The sequence below is a fragment of the Aotus nancymaae genome, unplaced genomic scaffold (assembly GCF_030222135.1).
Source record: "Aotus nancymaae isolate 86718 unplaced genomic scaffold, 86718_ANA_hifiasm-v0.15.2.pri h1tg000014l, whole genome shotgun sequence".
In the NCBI taxonomy this organism is placed as follows: domain Eukaryota; kingdom Metazoa; phylum Chordata; class Mammalia; order Primates; family Aotidae; genus Aotus; species Aotus nancymaae.
The window spans coordinates 35297180-35315107 of NW_026988425.1; the positions used below are offsets into that span (position 1 = coordinate 35297180).

Here is a 17928-nt window from a genome sequence, read left to right on the forward strand (position 1 = left end):
TGAAGTTTCTGTAATTTTTAAGACAGAAGTTTCTATAATTTTTAAACACTCAAAAATATCATAATGCATATTCATATAATCCATTAGTCTGTTTTAATTAATAAAACATTACACAGTTTAACAATCATACCCCACCCTGTACACAGCTGAGGCCAGCTGATTACTGAATTAACTCTGCAGGAAATGCATTTCACTGGAAGACAAAATAATTGAAAATATCTGTGACATTTTCAGAGTACAATAAATATTTCCTTAAAGATGCTATAAAACCAAATCCATTAACCTCTATATAATTTTCTGAAAATAATTTTATAATAACAATCATCACTAAAAGTCTAAGAATGGGCTGCTAGTACAAAATAAAAACTCGAAGTCCTGAATATAAAATCTCACCCAAGACCCAATCCCATAGACTTACCGTAAACTATCTACAATATGTTCCACATTTTTGGTGTGAATATGATGTCGTTCAAGAAGTCCACTGTAGCTAGAGCCTTTCAATGCAAGCTATATCAAAACAAAAGAAAAGTTGCTTTACTAATATATATAACACATGATGTTCTAATACTATGTTTTTTAAAAGTTCCATAGAAAATATTCTTTTTTGAAAATATATTTTAATGATTACCTGTGAAACCTACAAGTTAAAATTGAACTAGAAAGCTCAATATCAGAAAATTATAATTTGCCTTTAATACTAAATATAGCATTACGTATTCTGAATCATATAGTCACCAGGATCTTAAAATCTTATGTTTTACAGCTCAAGTTTTTTATATTTTTCATGGCTTTTTAACACATTGCATACGGCTACTTGATGACCAAAGATAAACTAATACTTTTAGAGGCAGTTAGATGACTTTTGTTCCACTTGGATTTGCTTCTCTCTTGTTCTCAGATTCATAAACTCTATTTGCAATTTACTCCATGCAATCTAAGGACTGATAAGCTCCATTAGAAAGGATAACTTTTAGATACATATATGTCCTTCAAGAATTATTTTTCCTAGTTGGAGTAACATTTTATAACTGTCTTATCATTAAATTTTTTTAAGTTTTGTTTTGTTTTGTTTTTGAGACGGAGTCTTGCTCAGTCACCAGGCTGGAGTGCAGTGGTGGGATTTTGGCTCACTACAACCTCTGCCTCCTGGGTCCAGGTGATTCCCCTGCCTCCCAAGTAGCTGGGACTACAGGCACCCGCCACCACACCTGGCTAGGTTTTTTGCATTTTTAGTAGAGACGGGGTTTTACCATGTTGGTCAGGATGGTCTCGATCTCCTGACCTCGTGATCCACCCGCCTCAGGCTCCCAAAGTGCTGGGATTACAGGTGTAAGCCCCTGAGCCCAGCCTTAAAGTATATTTCTTATCAATAATCCATAAAGTAAAATATAGAGAAAAAGTTCAGAAATATCCTTAGTGAACATCCATTTAATTACCAAGTAGAAAATTTGTCCACTAGAGTGAATGCTAGAATTCAAATTCAAAATGTTATTTTTCTTTGCTCCTCCGAATTCCTTTATATCTTCCCTTTCTCTTTTTTTTTTTCTTTTTTTGTTCCTGAGATGGGGTCTTGCTATGTTGCTCAAGGTGTCTTGAACTCCTAGGTTCTAATGATTCTTCTGCCTCAGTTTCCCAAGTAGATGAGATTATAGGCACATGTCACTATGCCCAGCTTATGTCTTTCCTTTTTATGAAACAAAATCAGTTTTCAAATACCTGTCTAATACAAAATTTTTTTTTTTTTTTTTTTTTTTTTTTTTTTTGAGACAGCGTCTGGCTCTGTCACCCAGGCTGGGGTATAGTGGTGCAATCTCAGCTCATTGCAACCTCCACCTCCTGGATTCAAACCATCCTCCCACCTCAGGATCCCAAGCAGTTGGGACTACAAGTGCACACCACCACGCCCAGCTAATTTTTGTATCTTTTTTTTTGTTGGTAGAGATGGGGTTTCACTATGTGGCCCAGGCTGGTCTCAAACTCCTGGGCTTAAGCAATCCACCCACCTCAGCTTCTAAAAGTGCTGGGATTACCAGTGTGAGCCACCACACCCAGCCTAATATATAATCTCAAAAATTTTGTTTTAAAACATTACTTACTATGAAGTAAAACTAATTTTTAGACAGCATTTTAATACGTATTTTACTTTTTAAAGGTTATAACACTAACAACATGGAAGACGAATATTTAAAGAAAACTGAAATCAAATATTATGGTATGGCTCAAAATAATTAGTGTTAATATTTTGATACCTACCTTCCCCATCTTTTGTCTACAAATACTGGGTTAAGAGTTTTTAAATAGTTTTGTCCCCACTTTGTAACCTTTGTATATTATCACAAAAGAGAACCAGAGGAAGCATTTGGCTATTGTGAAAATTAGTAAGTAGATGTTAATTCACCAAGATACACTATAATAGATTAGACAGCCCGTGACAAAATTTAATTCCTAGCCAAAAGCCTCATTATACTTAGACTATGCAACCAACATAAAGAATTTTTTAAAGGAAAGCATTAACTAAGATAACAGCTTAAAAAAATCCTTCATTTAATTTAATCAACAAATCAACAGAAGTCAATCAGGTCTGAAAAACTATTCTTTCTTAGAGTAGAATTTCTTAATCTGGAGCAACATTAATATTCAGATTACCACTATCATTACCCAGCTACAGATTGACTAAAACTGCACTAACCACCTCTCAGTGAATAAGGACCACTACACTCTCCCTTGGCAATCTATAGTTTCAAGGATGATTCCCAACTGCTCTCTCTCAACCTAGCCTAACTTTGGGGCTTCAAATAAATTTATTGAACTGCTTATTTGACATCTTTCTTTGGATATCTAACAGGAAACTCAAATTAATAGAGGGCCAGATATTGAACATGCTAGATATTGAATAATAATAGTATTTAATTATTTAATTAATAATAGTATTTAATTATTCAGTTGATTTTCTAACCCAAGAATTCCCCACCTATGGCTTAAGCCAAGAGTCTAGAGTCACACTCCATGCCTCCTTTTTGCTTATTTCCACATCCAATTACTAAATCCTATGTTTGATCCAAGCACTTTTCTTTCTTCACCTCTACCACTCATGATCTCACACCTGAACCAATGCACAAGCCTCTGACTGGGCTCCCTACTTCCACTCTTGGTGCCCTATAGATTATTCCCCATACAGAAACCAGAGGGACCACAGCATGTCTCTTCCTCAGCTTAACGCCCTTCTACAAATGGCACTTTCTTTCTACCAACTCTCCAGGATTATGCCACCTGACTTCTGCTCATTTCTCCCAGCTCATTTTTCCTCCCCATTCCCTACACTCTAGTCTCTTTGGTCTATTTTCACCAAGCTCTTCCCTTTGTACTTGCTAGAATGCTTTCCATCCCTCCACCTAACCCTACCTCTTTTTAACCTTGGGGTGCCAGAACTGCTGAAACAGTTGCTGCTGGCACTGCCCTTGAAGCTGCAATGACCACCACTGCCAATTACGCCATCTCAAAACCTGTTAATTCCTTTTTTGTATTTATCACACCTAAAATTATCCTGGTATTAACAAAAAAATCTATTTGAATCTCCTTACTAGAATATAAGTACTGGGAGAACAGTGATCTTACTTATCTTGTTTGCCATTATTCCTTAGGGCCTAGGTACTGGCTAAGTATTTGTTGAGTGAACTCATGCATGCATTTTCCAGAAAAGGAAGACTAGTACAGAAGCAGATGCTACAGAAGATAACCCAAAAAATGACAACAGTGTGCAAAGCAGGTCTCAGAATTGAGGAGAGTTAGATTTGTTACTATAGGATATTATTTTGTTATAATAATTATCTCTTACAATCCCATTTTAGGAGTGAACATTTTTAACAGCTAGAAATTAAGCTTTAAAAAAGCTTAATCCAAATATTTGAGTGCCTACTACTCTGTTCATTTAACTATCAGTGGAATTCAATCAAATGTATTAAAGAAGGCACTGCAAACTGCTAAGGACAATGAGAACCCATTCAAATGTACAATAAGCCTATCAGAACAGTTACATCTAACTTACCACTTCTACTGTAAATAACTTCAATTCCCTAACCAGACTTTTTACTTTACGTTCCAAGTTTTGGTTTGGACAATACGGAACATGTACCAAGGAAAAAAGCATATAAACCTTACTGTGTAAGCCCTGTAAATGCTAGTCTGGTTCAGAAACTTTTATGTTTACTTCCTGGTTCTCAGCAAGTCCCATGAAAATAAGATACTCCGCACTTGAGTGTTAGGGAACTTTGGCTTGAGATGGCGAAGGGAATTTGTGAGACAAAAAGTTTCGGAGAACTAACAAAAAACTTCAAGTTTTCTAAGATTGCTAACAATTCTAAAATTACTAAAATTCTAAGTAAAGTTCAGTCAGCCTCAGAATACTTAACATTGAAGCAGAAATGTCAGTTCATAAATTCTTATTCCCACTCAAATTTCTTCTTGTAAACTAATTTTCTAATAAGTCAAGCTCAACGTTCATTTACAGAATGTAAGTTCTTATTTTCTTTAAAGACCTCGCTGATTGGGCTATTAAACTTTATTAACGTGAACTGGATAAACACGACAGATAAGAAATAAAATCACTTAATAAACAGCATCAATTAGAATGACTTAAATCACTACACAACTGGCTTTAATTCTTCCCTCACATTCAATCTCCATAGCCAGTGAGTAGTGAAGTCCAATAATTACATTTGTTTAAAAGGAATATGCAAAAGCTGGTAAGACTTTCTTGCTGTATCTCTGAAAATAACATAACTTCAAATATCTAAAACTTTCCTTTAATCAGACAAAAACAAGAACACATGATTTCTTAGAAAATGTCTTACCATTAAAAGGTTAGAGAAATTACTGAAATTTAGAACATATTCCCAATTCTCTGCAATGTTACACAACATTATTAGTAACAATCTTTAATAAAGTTCAGTCAAAACTTTAATAAAGTTCAGTTTTGGGAATTAACAGTTCCCAAAAACCTGTTAATTCTTCTCTCCATTAAAATAAATGGATAAATAAAGATTCATCATGACACTTGGAAAAAGCAGGTGATTCCAAGAGATCTACAGACGGACAGACACATTTCAGTATAAGCAAGAATTTCTCCTACAGAATCTCCAAAAGCCAAGATCACATCTCCCCACACAGCTCTGATATTAAAATAAAGCACAGCATATAAGGAGAAAAGCAAGACTTTGAACAGATAGATTTATCACACCTTAAGATCCAGATGTGATAGTTATCCTATTACCTAAATGGTTTATAATACTTTTATTAAATTATCGCATAGTTTTACTTATCCAAAACTAAATTTATTGCAATTACAAATGTTTAAGACTTGTTTTACTAGTCAGTTGAGCATTGTTATTTTGTACTCTATGTAATTTCTATGATAGCTTGATAAGGGAAAGAGTTAAGTCTTTTTAAATTTAACACATAATAAATGCACAAACTTTTGAGACAATGACAGTTCAGTATATAAACTCACTAGGCATAATTTAGGCACCCTTAAAAGCATACATTTAACGAAATGGTACTCTAAGTGTTACTCAAAATTGACCTAAAAATGTTAAAAACACCTAATTAACACCTAGTCAACCATTCACCTAACATGATCAGACTTAGTGCACTGAACCCTAAAGACTTCTTCAGATATATTTGGTATTTATCTTACATCATCTCTATTCTACTTACTCTTTCTCCCAGGCTCTCACCTTTATTTTTCCCATCATTCTCTATTTCTGCATTCCTCTGTTAATTCTGTTGACCTCCTCCCTTGGTATTGCTCAAGGTTCCAACTTTGGTTTTCTCATCTGCTCTCACTTCATTTTCCCAGAGTTATCTCCCCACTCCAGGAAACTGGCCTACCAACTATAGTCCAGTAACCTTGAAATATATACTATTAGCCTATGTCTCTTGATTTACAGCCTCAAATTTTCAAATGCTACCTTTACATCCATCCACAAATAGTTCAAGTACCTCTCTCCAAAAATATTTGAAGAGAAACTTGATTATATACTCCCCCCTCAAATCTGCTCTTCTGAGTCTCATTTATCAGTTAACGATAGCATCATTTACATGAGCAACTTAATAAATCCAGGTGTCACCTTAATTCTTCCCTCACACTCAGTCTCCACAGCCAGTCAGTAGTGAAGTCAAATAATTATATTCATGAATTGTTTCTATAATCTATGCACTTTCAGTTCATGCTGCCACTGGTTGAGTTCTGGACCACACTAATTTTTATCAGGTTTAATGCAAAAGCTTGCCTCCATATTTTCTAAACTAGTTCCTTCTAGTCTTTGACTAATTCCCATCCCCTAACTAACTTGACCACTACCACATTTCGGGCATCGTATGAAAACAAAATGCTCAAGTCTCAGAAAAATTGACTCTCATCACCCAATTCCTATGCGGAAAGACAGAGCCTGAGCAAGGGTTGTATTCTACCATAAAGAGTTTGAAAACAACTAGGAGATAAAGCTAACTTCTTGGCATGAGACTTACTACATTTATAATGTCCAGTCTACCTGTTTGGCCTCAGTATACTTACTATTGAGCAATCATTTTCAAATTGTCTTAAAGTGCATTATAAGCTGATCACGATTTAATGATCACAGCCAGTATTACCATTAACTAGAAAATAAAACATACTAGACAAAACAAGACTAAATTGTTTCCTGTTATCTTTTATTTCAAGTTTATGTACTGAATCACAATGTAAGACAATCTCTGATTGTGGATCACAGTCAGTTTTGAGTTCTGTTTGTTGGCTACAAGATGAACTTCACACAAGTCTTGCTGTTCTCTCTCTTTCACACAGAAAAATTCTTCTGTGTTTTTCAACATTTAATTCAAATATCCTAAAATTAAAAGATGCCACTTCACCCTCACCATATTAGCAAAAATGTTAAAGTCTACTACATACTGTTTAGGGACTCAACTAAATGCTTATGGAAAAAACTATTTGTACTTCTAATTGCAGTATTTTTTTTAGATAATGGAAAAACTGCAAAACTAATTATCCAAACAATGAAATATTGTACAGCAGTTAAAATGAATTAACAGGCTGGGTGTAGTGGCACAGCACTTTGGGAGGCCAAGGCAGGCCTATCTCCTGAGGTCAGAAGTTCAAGACCAACCTGGCCAATATGGTGAAACCCTAAAATAAAAATAAAAAAATAAAAAAATAAAAAATAAAAAAAAACCCCTCTACTAAAAATAAAAAAAAATAGCTAGGCATGGTGGCAGGTGCCCGTAATCCCAGCTGCTTGGAAGGCTGAGGCAGGAGAATCGCTTGAACCTGGTAGGCAGAGGTTGCAGTGAGCTGAGATTGCCCCATTGCATTCCAGTCTTGGAAACAAGAACGAAACTCCATCTCAAAAAAAAAGAATTAACATGTATCTATGTAGATGAGTTTTGAAACCAATTGTAAATAAGAGAAGCAAATTTCTAAAGAATAGGCACACATTCTAAAGAATTATCATTAATGTAACTTTTAAAAGACATAATATAAGATGGCCACTTAAGAGGAAGTCGGGATTGCAGCTCTGAGAGAAGGCGCAGAGGGTGAGTGGACGCCGCATTTCCAGACGGACTTTTACTGCCCACAGACCAGGAGATTAACAGGAGGAAAAGCCCCACGGGTCTCCAGCGCCGCTGGTTTGAGCGGAGTGGCCGCTCAGCCTACGCCCTGGAGTGGGGGGCAGTGGCTTCTTGCGCAGAGCGAGAGAGACAGAGTTCCCTCTGAGCCAGAAAGGGGAGCTGAAGCAGGGAGCCAAGCCAGGAGACCCCCGGGCAAGGGAGTGCCACGAATCTCAGAGCCGCTGCTTCGGCTGACGCAGCGGCACACAGGGCAGCGGATTTTAATTGCGCGGAGAAGCTCCCCGCATTCCCAGCGCCGCTGGTTGGACCGGAGCAGCCGCTCGGCCTGCACGGGGGGCGGGGAGCAGCGGCTCCTTGAACAAAGTGAACGAGACTGTGTCCCCTCTGGGCCAGCAGAGAGGAGGCAAGCCAAGAGATTACAGGACAAAGAGGGCCCCTCTGGAAACACGGCTGAACCCGGGACGGTCCAGCTCTGTGGGGGAGGGGCGTCCTCCATCGGGAAACACCCTGCAGTTCCCGGGGAAATTTTCCGTAACCAAGACAACCCGCCACTACAGAGACTCCGTCACTACAGGGGTGGGCCAGCATAGCGGAAGCAGTTCTAATTACACCCACAGGACTGCAGGGAAGCTCACACGGAAGCTGGGCGGAGCCCACAGCAGCTCAGCGAAGCCTCTGCAGGCTGAGTGTGACTAGACTGCCACCTTGTGCGCAGGGAAAACGGTAGCAACACAGCTGAAAAACATAAAGTGCTAAACCCCTGGGCGAGAACACCTGGGGAGAAGAAAAGGGGGTTTATGAGTTCAGCTGCTGCAGACTTAAAATTACCAAAATCAGAAAGACAGCAACTACAAAGTCAATAGGCGGATAAATCCACAAAGATGGGAAGAAACCAGCGCAAAAAGGATGAAAACACCCAAAACCAGAACACCTCTCCCCCTACAAGGCAGCATAACTCCTCACCAGCACGGGAACAAGACTGGACGGAGAATGAGTGTGATGAAATGACAGAATCAGCTTTCAGAAAATGGATAATAAGAAACTTCTGTGAGCTAAAAGAACATGTTCTAACCCAATGCAAAGAAACTAAGAACCTTGAAAAAAGACTTGATGAAATGCTAACGAGAATGGACAACTTAGAGAGGAATATGAATGAATTGATGGAGCTGAAAAACACAACACGAGAACTTCGCGAAGCATGTACAAGTTTCAACAGCAGAATTGACCAAGCAGAAGAAAGGATATCAGAAGTTGAAGATCAACTCAATGAAATAAAACGAGAAGAGAAGATTAGAGAAAACAAGGTAAAAAGGAATGAACAGAGTCAACAAGAAATATGGGACTACGTGAAAAGACCTAATCTACGTTTGATAGGTGTACCTGAATGTGACGAAGAGAATGCATCCAAGCTGGAAAATACTCTTCAGGATATTATCCAGGAAAACTTCCCCAACCTAGCAAGGCAGGCCAAGATCCAAGTCCAGGAAATACAGAGAACACCACAAAGATATTCCTCTAGAAGAGCAACCCCAAGGCACATAATCATCAGATTCACCAGGGTTGAAATGAAGGAGAAAATACTAAGGGCAGCCAGAGAGAAAGGTCGGGTTACCCACAAAGGGAAACCCATCAGACTCACAGCAGATCTCTCAGCAGAAACCCTACAGGCCAGAAGAGAGTGGGGGCCGATATTCAACATCCTTAAAGAAAAGAACTTTCAACCCAGAATTTCATATCCAGCCAAACTAAGCTTCATAAGTGAAGGAAAAATAAAATCCTTTGTGAACAAGCAAGTACTCACAGATTTCATCACCACCAGACCAGCTTTACAAGAGCTCCTGAAGGAGACACTACACATAGAAAAAAGCAACCAGCACCAGCCACTCCAAAAACGCACGAAATGGTAAAGAGCAGCAACACAATGAAGAATCTCCATCAACCAATGGGCAAAACAGCCAGCTAGCATCAAAATGACAGGACCAAACTCACACATAACAATATTAACCCTAAATGTAAATGGACTAAATGCCCCAATCAAAAGACACAGACTGGCAAATTGGATAAAAAGCCAAAACCCATCAGTGTGCTGTATCCAGGAAACCCACCTCACATGCAAGGATACACAAAGGCTCAAAATAAAGGGATGGAGGAAGATTTACCAAGCAAATGGAGAGCAAAAAAAAGCAGGAGTTGCAATTCTCATCTCTGATAAAATAGACTTTAAAACAACAAAGATCAAAAGAGACAAAGAAGGACATTACATAATGGTAAAAGGATCAATACAACAAGAAGAGCTAACGATCCTAAATATATATGCACCTAATACAGGAGCACCCAGATACATAAGGCAAGTTCTTAAAGACTTACAAAGAGACATAGACTCCCACACATTAATACTGGGAGACTTCAACACACCATTGTCAATATTAGACAGATCAACGAGACAGAAAATTAATAAGGATATCCAGGACCTGAACTCAGACCTGGAACAAGCAAACCTAATAGATATTTACAGAACTCTCCAGCCCAAATCCAGAGAATATACATTCTTCTCAGCACCACATCACACCTACTCTAAAATTGACCACATAATTGGAAGTAAATCACTCCTCAGCAAATGCAAAAGAACGGAAACCATAACAAACAGTCTCTCAGACCACAGTGCAATCAAGTTAGAACTCAGAATTCAGAAACCAACCCAGAACCGCACAGCTTCATGGAAACTGAACAACTTTCTCCTGAATGTAGACTGGATAAACACTGAAATGAAGGCAGAAATAAAGATGTTCTTCGAAACCAACGAGAATGAAGACACCACATACCAGAATCTCTGGGACACATTTAAAGCAGTCTCTAGAGGAAAATATATAGCAATAAGTGCCCACATGAGAAGAAAGGAGAGAACTAAAATTGACACCCTATCATCAAAATTGAAAGAGCTAGAGGAGCAAGATCAAAAAAACTCAAAACCTAGCAGAAGACAAGAAATAACTAAGATCAAAGCAGAAATGAAGGAGATAGAGACACGAAAAACCCTACAAAAAATCAATAAATCCAGGAGCTGGTTTTTTGAAAAGATCAACAAAATAGACAGACCACTAGCCAAACTAATAAAAAAGAAAAGAGAGAATAACCAAATAGATGCAATAAAAAATGATAAAGGGGATATCACCACAGATGCCACAGAAATTCAAACCATCATCAGAGATTATTACAAACAACTCTATGCACATAAATTAGAAAACCTGGAAGAAATGGATAAATTCCTGGACAGTAGTCTCCTCCCATGCCTAAACCAGGAAGAAGTCGAAACCCTGAATAGACCAATAACAAGGTCTGAAGTCGAGGCAGCAATTAAGAGCCTACCACCCAAAAAAAGCCCAGGCCCAGATGGTCTCACAGCCGAATTCTACCAGACATACAAAGAGGAACTGGTACCATTCCTACTGAAACTATTCCAAATAATCCAAAAAGAGGGAATCCTTCCCAAATCATTTTATGAGACCAACATCATCCTAATACCAAAACCTGGCAGAGACTCAACAAGAAAAGAAAACTACAGGCCAATATCCATGATGAACATAGATGCAAAAATCTTCAATAAAATACTAGCAAGCCGATTACAACAGCACATCAAAAAGCTTATCCACCATGATCAAGTAGGATTCATCCCGGGGATGCAAGGCTGGTTCAATATACGCAAGTCTATAAATGTAATTCACCACATAAACAGAACCAAAGACAAAAACCACATGATTATCTCAATTGATGCAGAGAAGGCCTTCGACAAAATTCAACAGCCCTTTATGCTAAAAACCCTCAATAAACTAGGTATCGACGGAACGTATCTCAAAATAATAAAAGCTATTTATGACAAACCGACAGCCAATATCATACTGAATGGGAAAAAACTGGAAGCATTCCCTTTGAAATCTGGCACTAGACAAGGATGCCCTCTCTCACCACTCCTATTCAATATAGTACTGGAAGTTCTAGCCAGAGCAATCAGGCAAGAAAAAGAAATAAAGGGTATTCAATTAGGAAAGGAGGAAGTCAAATTGTCTCTATTTGCAGACGACATGATTGTATATCTAGAAGACCCTATCACCTCAGCCCAAAATCTCCTGAAACTGATAAGCAACTTCAGCAAAGTCTCAGGATACAAAATCAATGTGCAAAAATCACAAGCATTCCTATACACCAATAACAGACTTAAAGAGAGCCAAATCAAGAACGAACTGCCATTCACAATTGCTACAAAGAGAATAAAATACCTAGGAATACAACTAACAAGGAACGTAAAGGACCTCTTCAAGGAGAACTACAAATCACTGCTCAACGAAATAAGAGAGGACACAAACAGATGGAGAAACATTCCATGTTCATGGTTAGGAAGAGTTAATATCATGAAAATGGCCATACTGCCCAAAGTAATTTACAGATTCAACGCTATCCCCATCAAGCTACCAATGACCTTCCTCACAGAACTGGAAAAAACCACCTTAAACTTCATATGGAACCAAAAGAGAGCCCGCATAGCCAAGTCAATTCTAAGCAAAAAGAACAAAGCAGGAGGCATCACACTACCGGACTTCAAACTATACTACAAGGCTACAGTAATCAAAACAGCATGGTACTGGTACCAAAACAGAGATATAGACCAATGGAACAGAACAGAGACGTCGGAGGCGACACAACATATCTACAACCACCTGATCTTTGACAAACCTGAAAAAAACAATCAATGGGGAAAGGATTCCATGTTCAATAAGTGGTGTTGGGAAAACTGGCTAGCCATATGCAGAAAGCAGAAACTTGACCCCTTCCTGACACCTTACACTAAAATTGACTCCAGATGGATTAAAGACTTAAACATAAGACGTAACACCATAAAAACACTAGAAGGAAACCTAGGCAAAACCATTCAGGACATAGGCGTAGGCAAGGACTTTATGACCAAAACACCAAAAGCATTGGCAACAAAAGCCAAAATAGACAAATGGGACCTAATCAAACTCCACAGCTTTTGCACGGCAAAAGAAACAGTCAATAGAGTGAATCGGCAACCAACAGAATGGGAAAAAATTTTTGCAGCCTACCCGTCTGACAAAGGGCTGATATCCAGAATTTACAATGAACTAAAAAAGATTTACAAGAAAAAAACAAACAAGCCCATTCAAAAATGGGCGAAGGATATGAACAGATACTTTACAAAAGAAGACATACATGAGGCCAACAAACATATGAAAAAATGCTCATCATCACTGGTCATTAGAGAAATGCAAATCAAAACTACATTGAGATACCATCTCACGCCAGTTAGAATGGCGATCATTAAAAAATCTGGAGACAACAGATGCTGGAGAGGATGTGGAGAAATAGGAACACTTTTACACTGTTGGTGGGAGTGTAAATTAGTTCAACCACTGTGGAAAACAGTGTGGCGATTCCTCAAGGACCTAGAAATAGAAATTCCATTTGACCCAGCAATCCCATTACTGGGCTTATATCCAAAGGATTATAAATCGTTCTACTATAAGGACACATGCACACGAATGTTCATTGCAGCACAGTTTACAATAGCAAAGACCTGGAACCAGCCCAAATGCCCATCGATGATAGACTGGACAGGAAAAATGTGGCACATATACACCATGGAATATTATGCAGCCATTAAAAAGGAGGAGTTCACATCCTTCGTAGGGACATGGATGAACCTGGAAAACATCATTCTCAGCAAACTGACACAAGAACACAAAATCAAACACCACATGTTCTCACTCATAGGCGGGTGTTGAACAAGGAGAACACATGGACACAGGGAGGGGAGCACTATACACGGGGGTCTGTTGGGGGGAGGGGGGATAGTGGGGGGGGTGGGGAGTTGGGGAGGGATAGCATGGGGAGAAATGCCAGATATAGGTGAAGGGGAGGGAGGCAGCAAATCATACCGCCAGGTGTGCACCTGTGCAACAACCTTGCATGTTATTCACATGTACCCCACAACCTAAAATGCAATAAATAAATAAAATTTAAAAAAAAAAAAAAAAAAAAAAAAAAGACATAATATGAAGTTACACTTGTTTATGGATACAGTCATATTAACAAATGTAAAAACATATGTATGAGAATAATACATATAACTTCAGGGCAGTGGTTACCTCTGGTGAGGAAGGGAATGGGAAAAGTTGGATGCATAAGGTTTTAGTTGTAATATTTCCATTTTTAAAATTCTGAAGCACATATGGCAGAATATTAATAGCTATTAAGTCTAGGTAGCTGAATACACAGGTGTCCCGTTACTTTCTGAAACGTTTTGATATGTTTTAAACATCTCATAACTGAAAATCTAAACTTTAAAAAGATTAAAATATATTTAAAAGTTGGGAGAAAAAAGATTTTTCTCCCTTTCATCCCTACCCTTGCCAAATTGTTCTATCCCTTCCCTGTACTCCCAGGGATATCGTATAAATATTTATAATGTAATAGATTTTTTCCATAAATTTGGATACTGTTTATTAATCTTTGATTCTCCAGGATCCAGCAGGATGCCTAGCAGTTAGCAGGAGCTCAAAAAACAGTTTTGTGAACAAATATTTAAAAGTGACACTTCAAACAAATTAACTAACAAATTTCCTGGATGTTGCCAATAGTGACATTGCAGCAAGTATTTTTAATGCAGATCATAATTTTTGAAATTATTCTCTCTACTACAAAAATACTTCTTCAAAGGCAAAACTTCGAAACTATAACTTCTTTAAAATTTTGGTTAGGGGCAGAGATCCAAGATGGCCGGTTAGGAGCAGCTCAGGATTCCAGGTCCGAGTGAAAGCGCAGAGGGTGAGTGGACGTCACATTTCCAGATGGATTTTTACTGCCCACAGACCAGGAGATTCCCAGGCGGAAGAGCCCCACGGGTTACCAGGGTGGCTGTTTTGGCCAGCGTGGCTGTTTTGCCTGCGCCCCGGCGCAGCAGTTCCCAGTGCAGAGTAAACGAGACTGTGTCCCCTCTTAGCCAGCAAAGGGAGCTGAAACAGGCAGCCAGACCAGGAGATTCCCGGGCAAAAAAGCGCCACGAATCTCAGAGCTGCGGTTTCAGCAGGCACAGTGGGTCACCGCAAGGGAAATCACACAGATCCCGGTGCCTATTCAACAGGCGACCAGGTCACCTGGTAGACAGCCGACCGTTCAACTAAAAAACAAAAGGCTCTGAGGCAGGGAGCCAGGTGATCAGGCCCGGCTGGTCCCACCCCCACAAAAACAAAAACAAAAACAAAAAAACAGCAATTGGAAACGCTCTGGGTTGAGACTTTCACAGCAAACACAGCTGAACCCGGAACGGTCCAGCTCTGTGGGGGAGGGGCGTCCACCATTACGGAGGCACTCTACCACTACAGAGACAGTCCGCCATTCCTGAGGCAGCCTGCAGTTGCCGAGGCAACCCACCATTACAGAGAGAGTCCGTCAGTACAGAGGTGGGCAACCGTTCCTGAGGCAGTTCTAACTACACCCATATAAACAGGACTGCAGGGAAGTTCACATGGCAGCTGGGCGGAGCCCACAGCAGCTCAGTGAAGCCTCTGCAGGCTGAGAGTGACTAGGCTGCCCACTCGTGGGCAGGGCAGCCCTGAAGAAAAAAAAAAGGCAGCAGCACAGTGGAAACTCATAAAGCCCTAACTGCCTGGGACAGAACACCTGGGGAAAAAAAAGGTGGTTTATGAGTCTTGCTGCTGCAGACTTAAGTTTACCGGCCCAGCAGCTCTGAATGAACAACGGGGCTCACAGCTCAGCACCTGATATAATATAAAGGACAGACTGATTCCTCAAGGAGCTCCCTGACCCCCGTATATCCAAAGAGTCACCTAATAAAGGAGAGCTCAGACTGACATTTGGCAGGTATCCTTCTAGGACAAAGCAGAAGAAACTGGTAGCAACCTTTACTGTTCAGCAGCTGCTGCAAGTGATCCCCAGGCAAGCAGGGCCTGGAGTGGACCTCAGCAGTCCTACAGCACAGAGCCCAGACAGTTAAAAGGAAAACTAAGAAACATAAATAACTTCATCAACAACAATCAGGACGTCTATTCAGAGACCCAAGCAGAAAGCCAACAACTACAAAGTCGACAGGTGGATAAATCCACAAAGATGGGAAGAAACGAGTGCAAAAAGGATGAAAACACCCAAAACCAGAACACCTCTCTTCCTACAGGGATCACAACTCCTCACCAGCAAGGGAACAAGACTGGACGGAGAATGAGTGTGATGAAATGACAGAATCAGCCTTCAGAAGGTGGGTAATAAGAAACTTCCGTGAGCTAAAAGAACATGTTCTAACCCAATGCAAAGAAACTAAGAACCTTGAAAAAAGATTTGACGAAATGCTAACGAGAATGGACAACTTAGAGAGGAATATAAGTGAATTGATGGAGCTAAAAAACACAACACGAGAACTTCGCGAAGCATGCACAAGTTTCAACAGCCGAATTAACCAAGCAGAAGAAAGGATATCAGAGGTCGAAGATCAACTCAATGAAATAAAACGAGAAGGCAAGATTAGAGAAAACAGGGTAAAAAGGAATGAACAGAGTCAACAAGAAATATGGGACTATGTGAAAAGACCTAATCTACGTTTGATAGGTGTACCTGAATGTGACGAAGAGAATGAATCCAAGCTGGAAAATACTCTTCAGGATATTATCCAGGAAAACTTCTTCAACCTAGCAAGCCAGGCCAATATTCAAGTTCAGGAAATACAGAGAACAACACAAAGATATTCCTCAAGAAGAGCAATCCCAAGGCACATAATCATCAGATTCACCAGGGTTGAAATGAAGGAGAAAATGCTAAGGGCAGCCAGAGAGAAAGGTCGGGTTACCCACAAAGGGAAGCCCATCAGACTCACAGTAGATCTCTCAGCAGAAACCCTACAAGCCAGAAGAGAGTGGGGGCCGATATTCAACATCCTTAAAGAAAAGAACTTTCAATCCAGAATTTCATATCTAGCCAAACTAAGCTTCATAAGTGAAAGAAAAATAAAATCCTTTGTGAACAAGCAAGTACTCAGAGATTTCATCACCAGCAGACCTGCTTTACAAGAGCTCCTGAAAGAGGCACTACACATAGAAAAGAACAACCAGTACCAGCCACTCCAAAAACACACCAAATGGTAAAGAGCAGCAACACAATGAAGAATCTGCATCAACCAACAGGCGAAACAGCCGGCTAGCATCAAAATGGCAGGATCAAATTCACAAATAACAATATTAACCCTAAACGTAAATGGACTAAATGCCCCAATCAAAAGACACAGACTGGCAAATTGGATAAAAAGCCAAAACCCATCAGTGTGCTGTAACCAGGAAACCCATCTCACATGCAAGGATACACAAAGGCTCAAAATAAAGGGATGGAGGAAGATTTACCAAGCAAATGGAGGGCAAAAAAAAGCAGGAGTTGCAATTCTCATCTCTGATAAAATAGACTTTAAACCAACAAAGATCAAAAGAGACAAAGAAAGACATTACATAATGGTAAAAGGATCCATGCAACAAGAAGAGCTAACGATCCTAAACATATACACACCCAATACAGGAGCACCCAGATACATAAGGCAAGTTCTTAATGACTTACAAAGAGACTTAGACTCCCACACAATAATAGTGGAAGATTTCAACACACCATTGTCAATATTAGACAGATCAACGAGACAGAAAATTAACAAGGATATCCAGGACTTGAACTCAGACCTGGAACAAGCAAACCTAATAGACATTTACAGAACTCTCCAGCCCAAATCCACAGAATATACATTCTTCTCAGCACCACATCACACCTACTCTAAAATTGACCACATAATTGGAAGTAAATCACTCCTAAGCAAATGCAAAAGAATGGAAACCATAACAAAGTCTATCAGACCACAGTGCAATCAAGTTAGAACTCAGAATTCAGAAACCAACCCAGAATCGCACAGCTTCATGGAAACTGAACAACTTTCTCTTGAATGTTGACTGGATAAATAATGAAATGAAGGCAGAAATAAAGATGTTCTTCGAAACCAACGAGAATGAAGACACCATATACCAGAATCTCTGGGACACATTTAAAGCAGTCTCTAGAGGAAAATATATAGCAATAAGTGCCCACATGAGAAGCAAGTAGAGATCTAAAATTGACACTCTATCGTCAAAATTGAAAGAGCTAGAGAAGCAAGATAAAAAAAAACTCAAAACCTAGCAGAAGATAAGAAATAACTAAGATCAGAGCAGAATTGAAGGAGATAGAGACACGAAAAACCCTTCAAAAAAT

At 39.3% G+C, this 17928-nt stretch overlaps 1 protein-coding gene across 2 annotated transcripts in view; it reads right to left on the bottom strand.

The window, feature by feature from the left end:
• NADK2 (NAD kinase 2, mitochondrial) overlaps window positions 1–17928 on the bottom strand; it is a 60808-nt gene that overhangs the window by 33326 nt on the left and 9554 nt on the right. For both annotated transcript variants that reach the window (XM_021671861.2, XM_064375927.1), the window contains exon 2: window positions 419–507. In XM_021671861.2, coding sequence (XP_021527536.2) covers window positions 419–507 — 89 coding nt within the window. The remainder of the gene's footprint in view (window positions 1–418; window positions 508–17928) is intronic.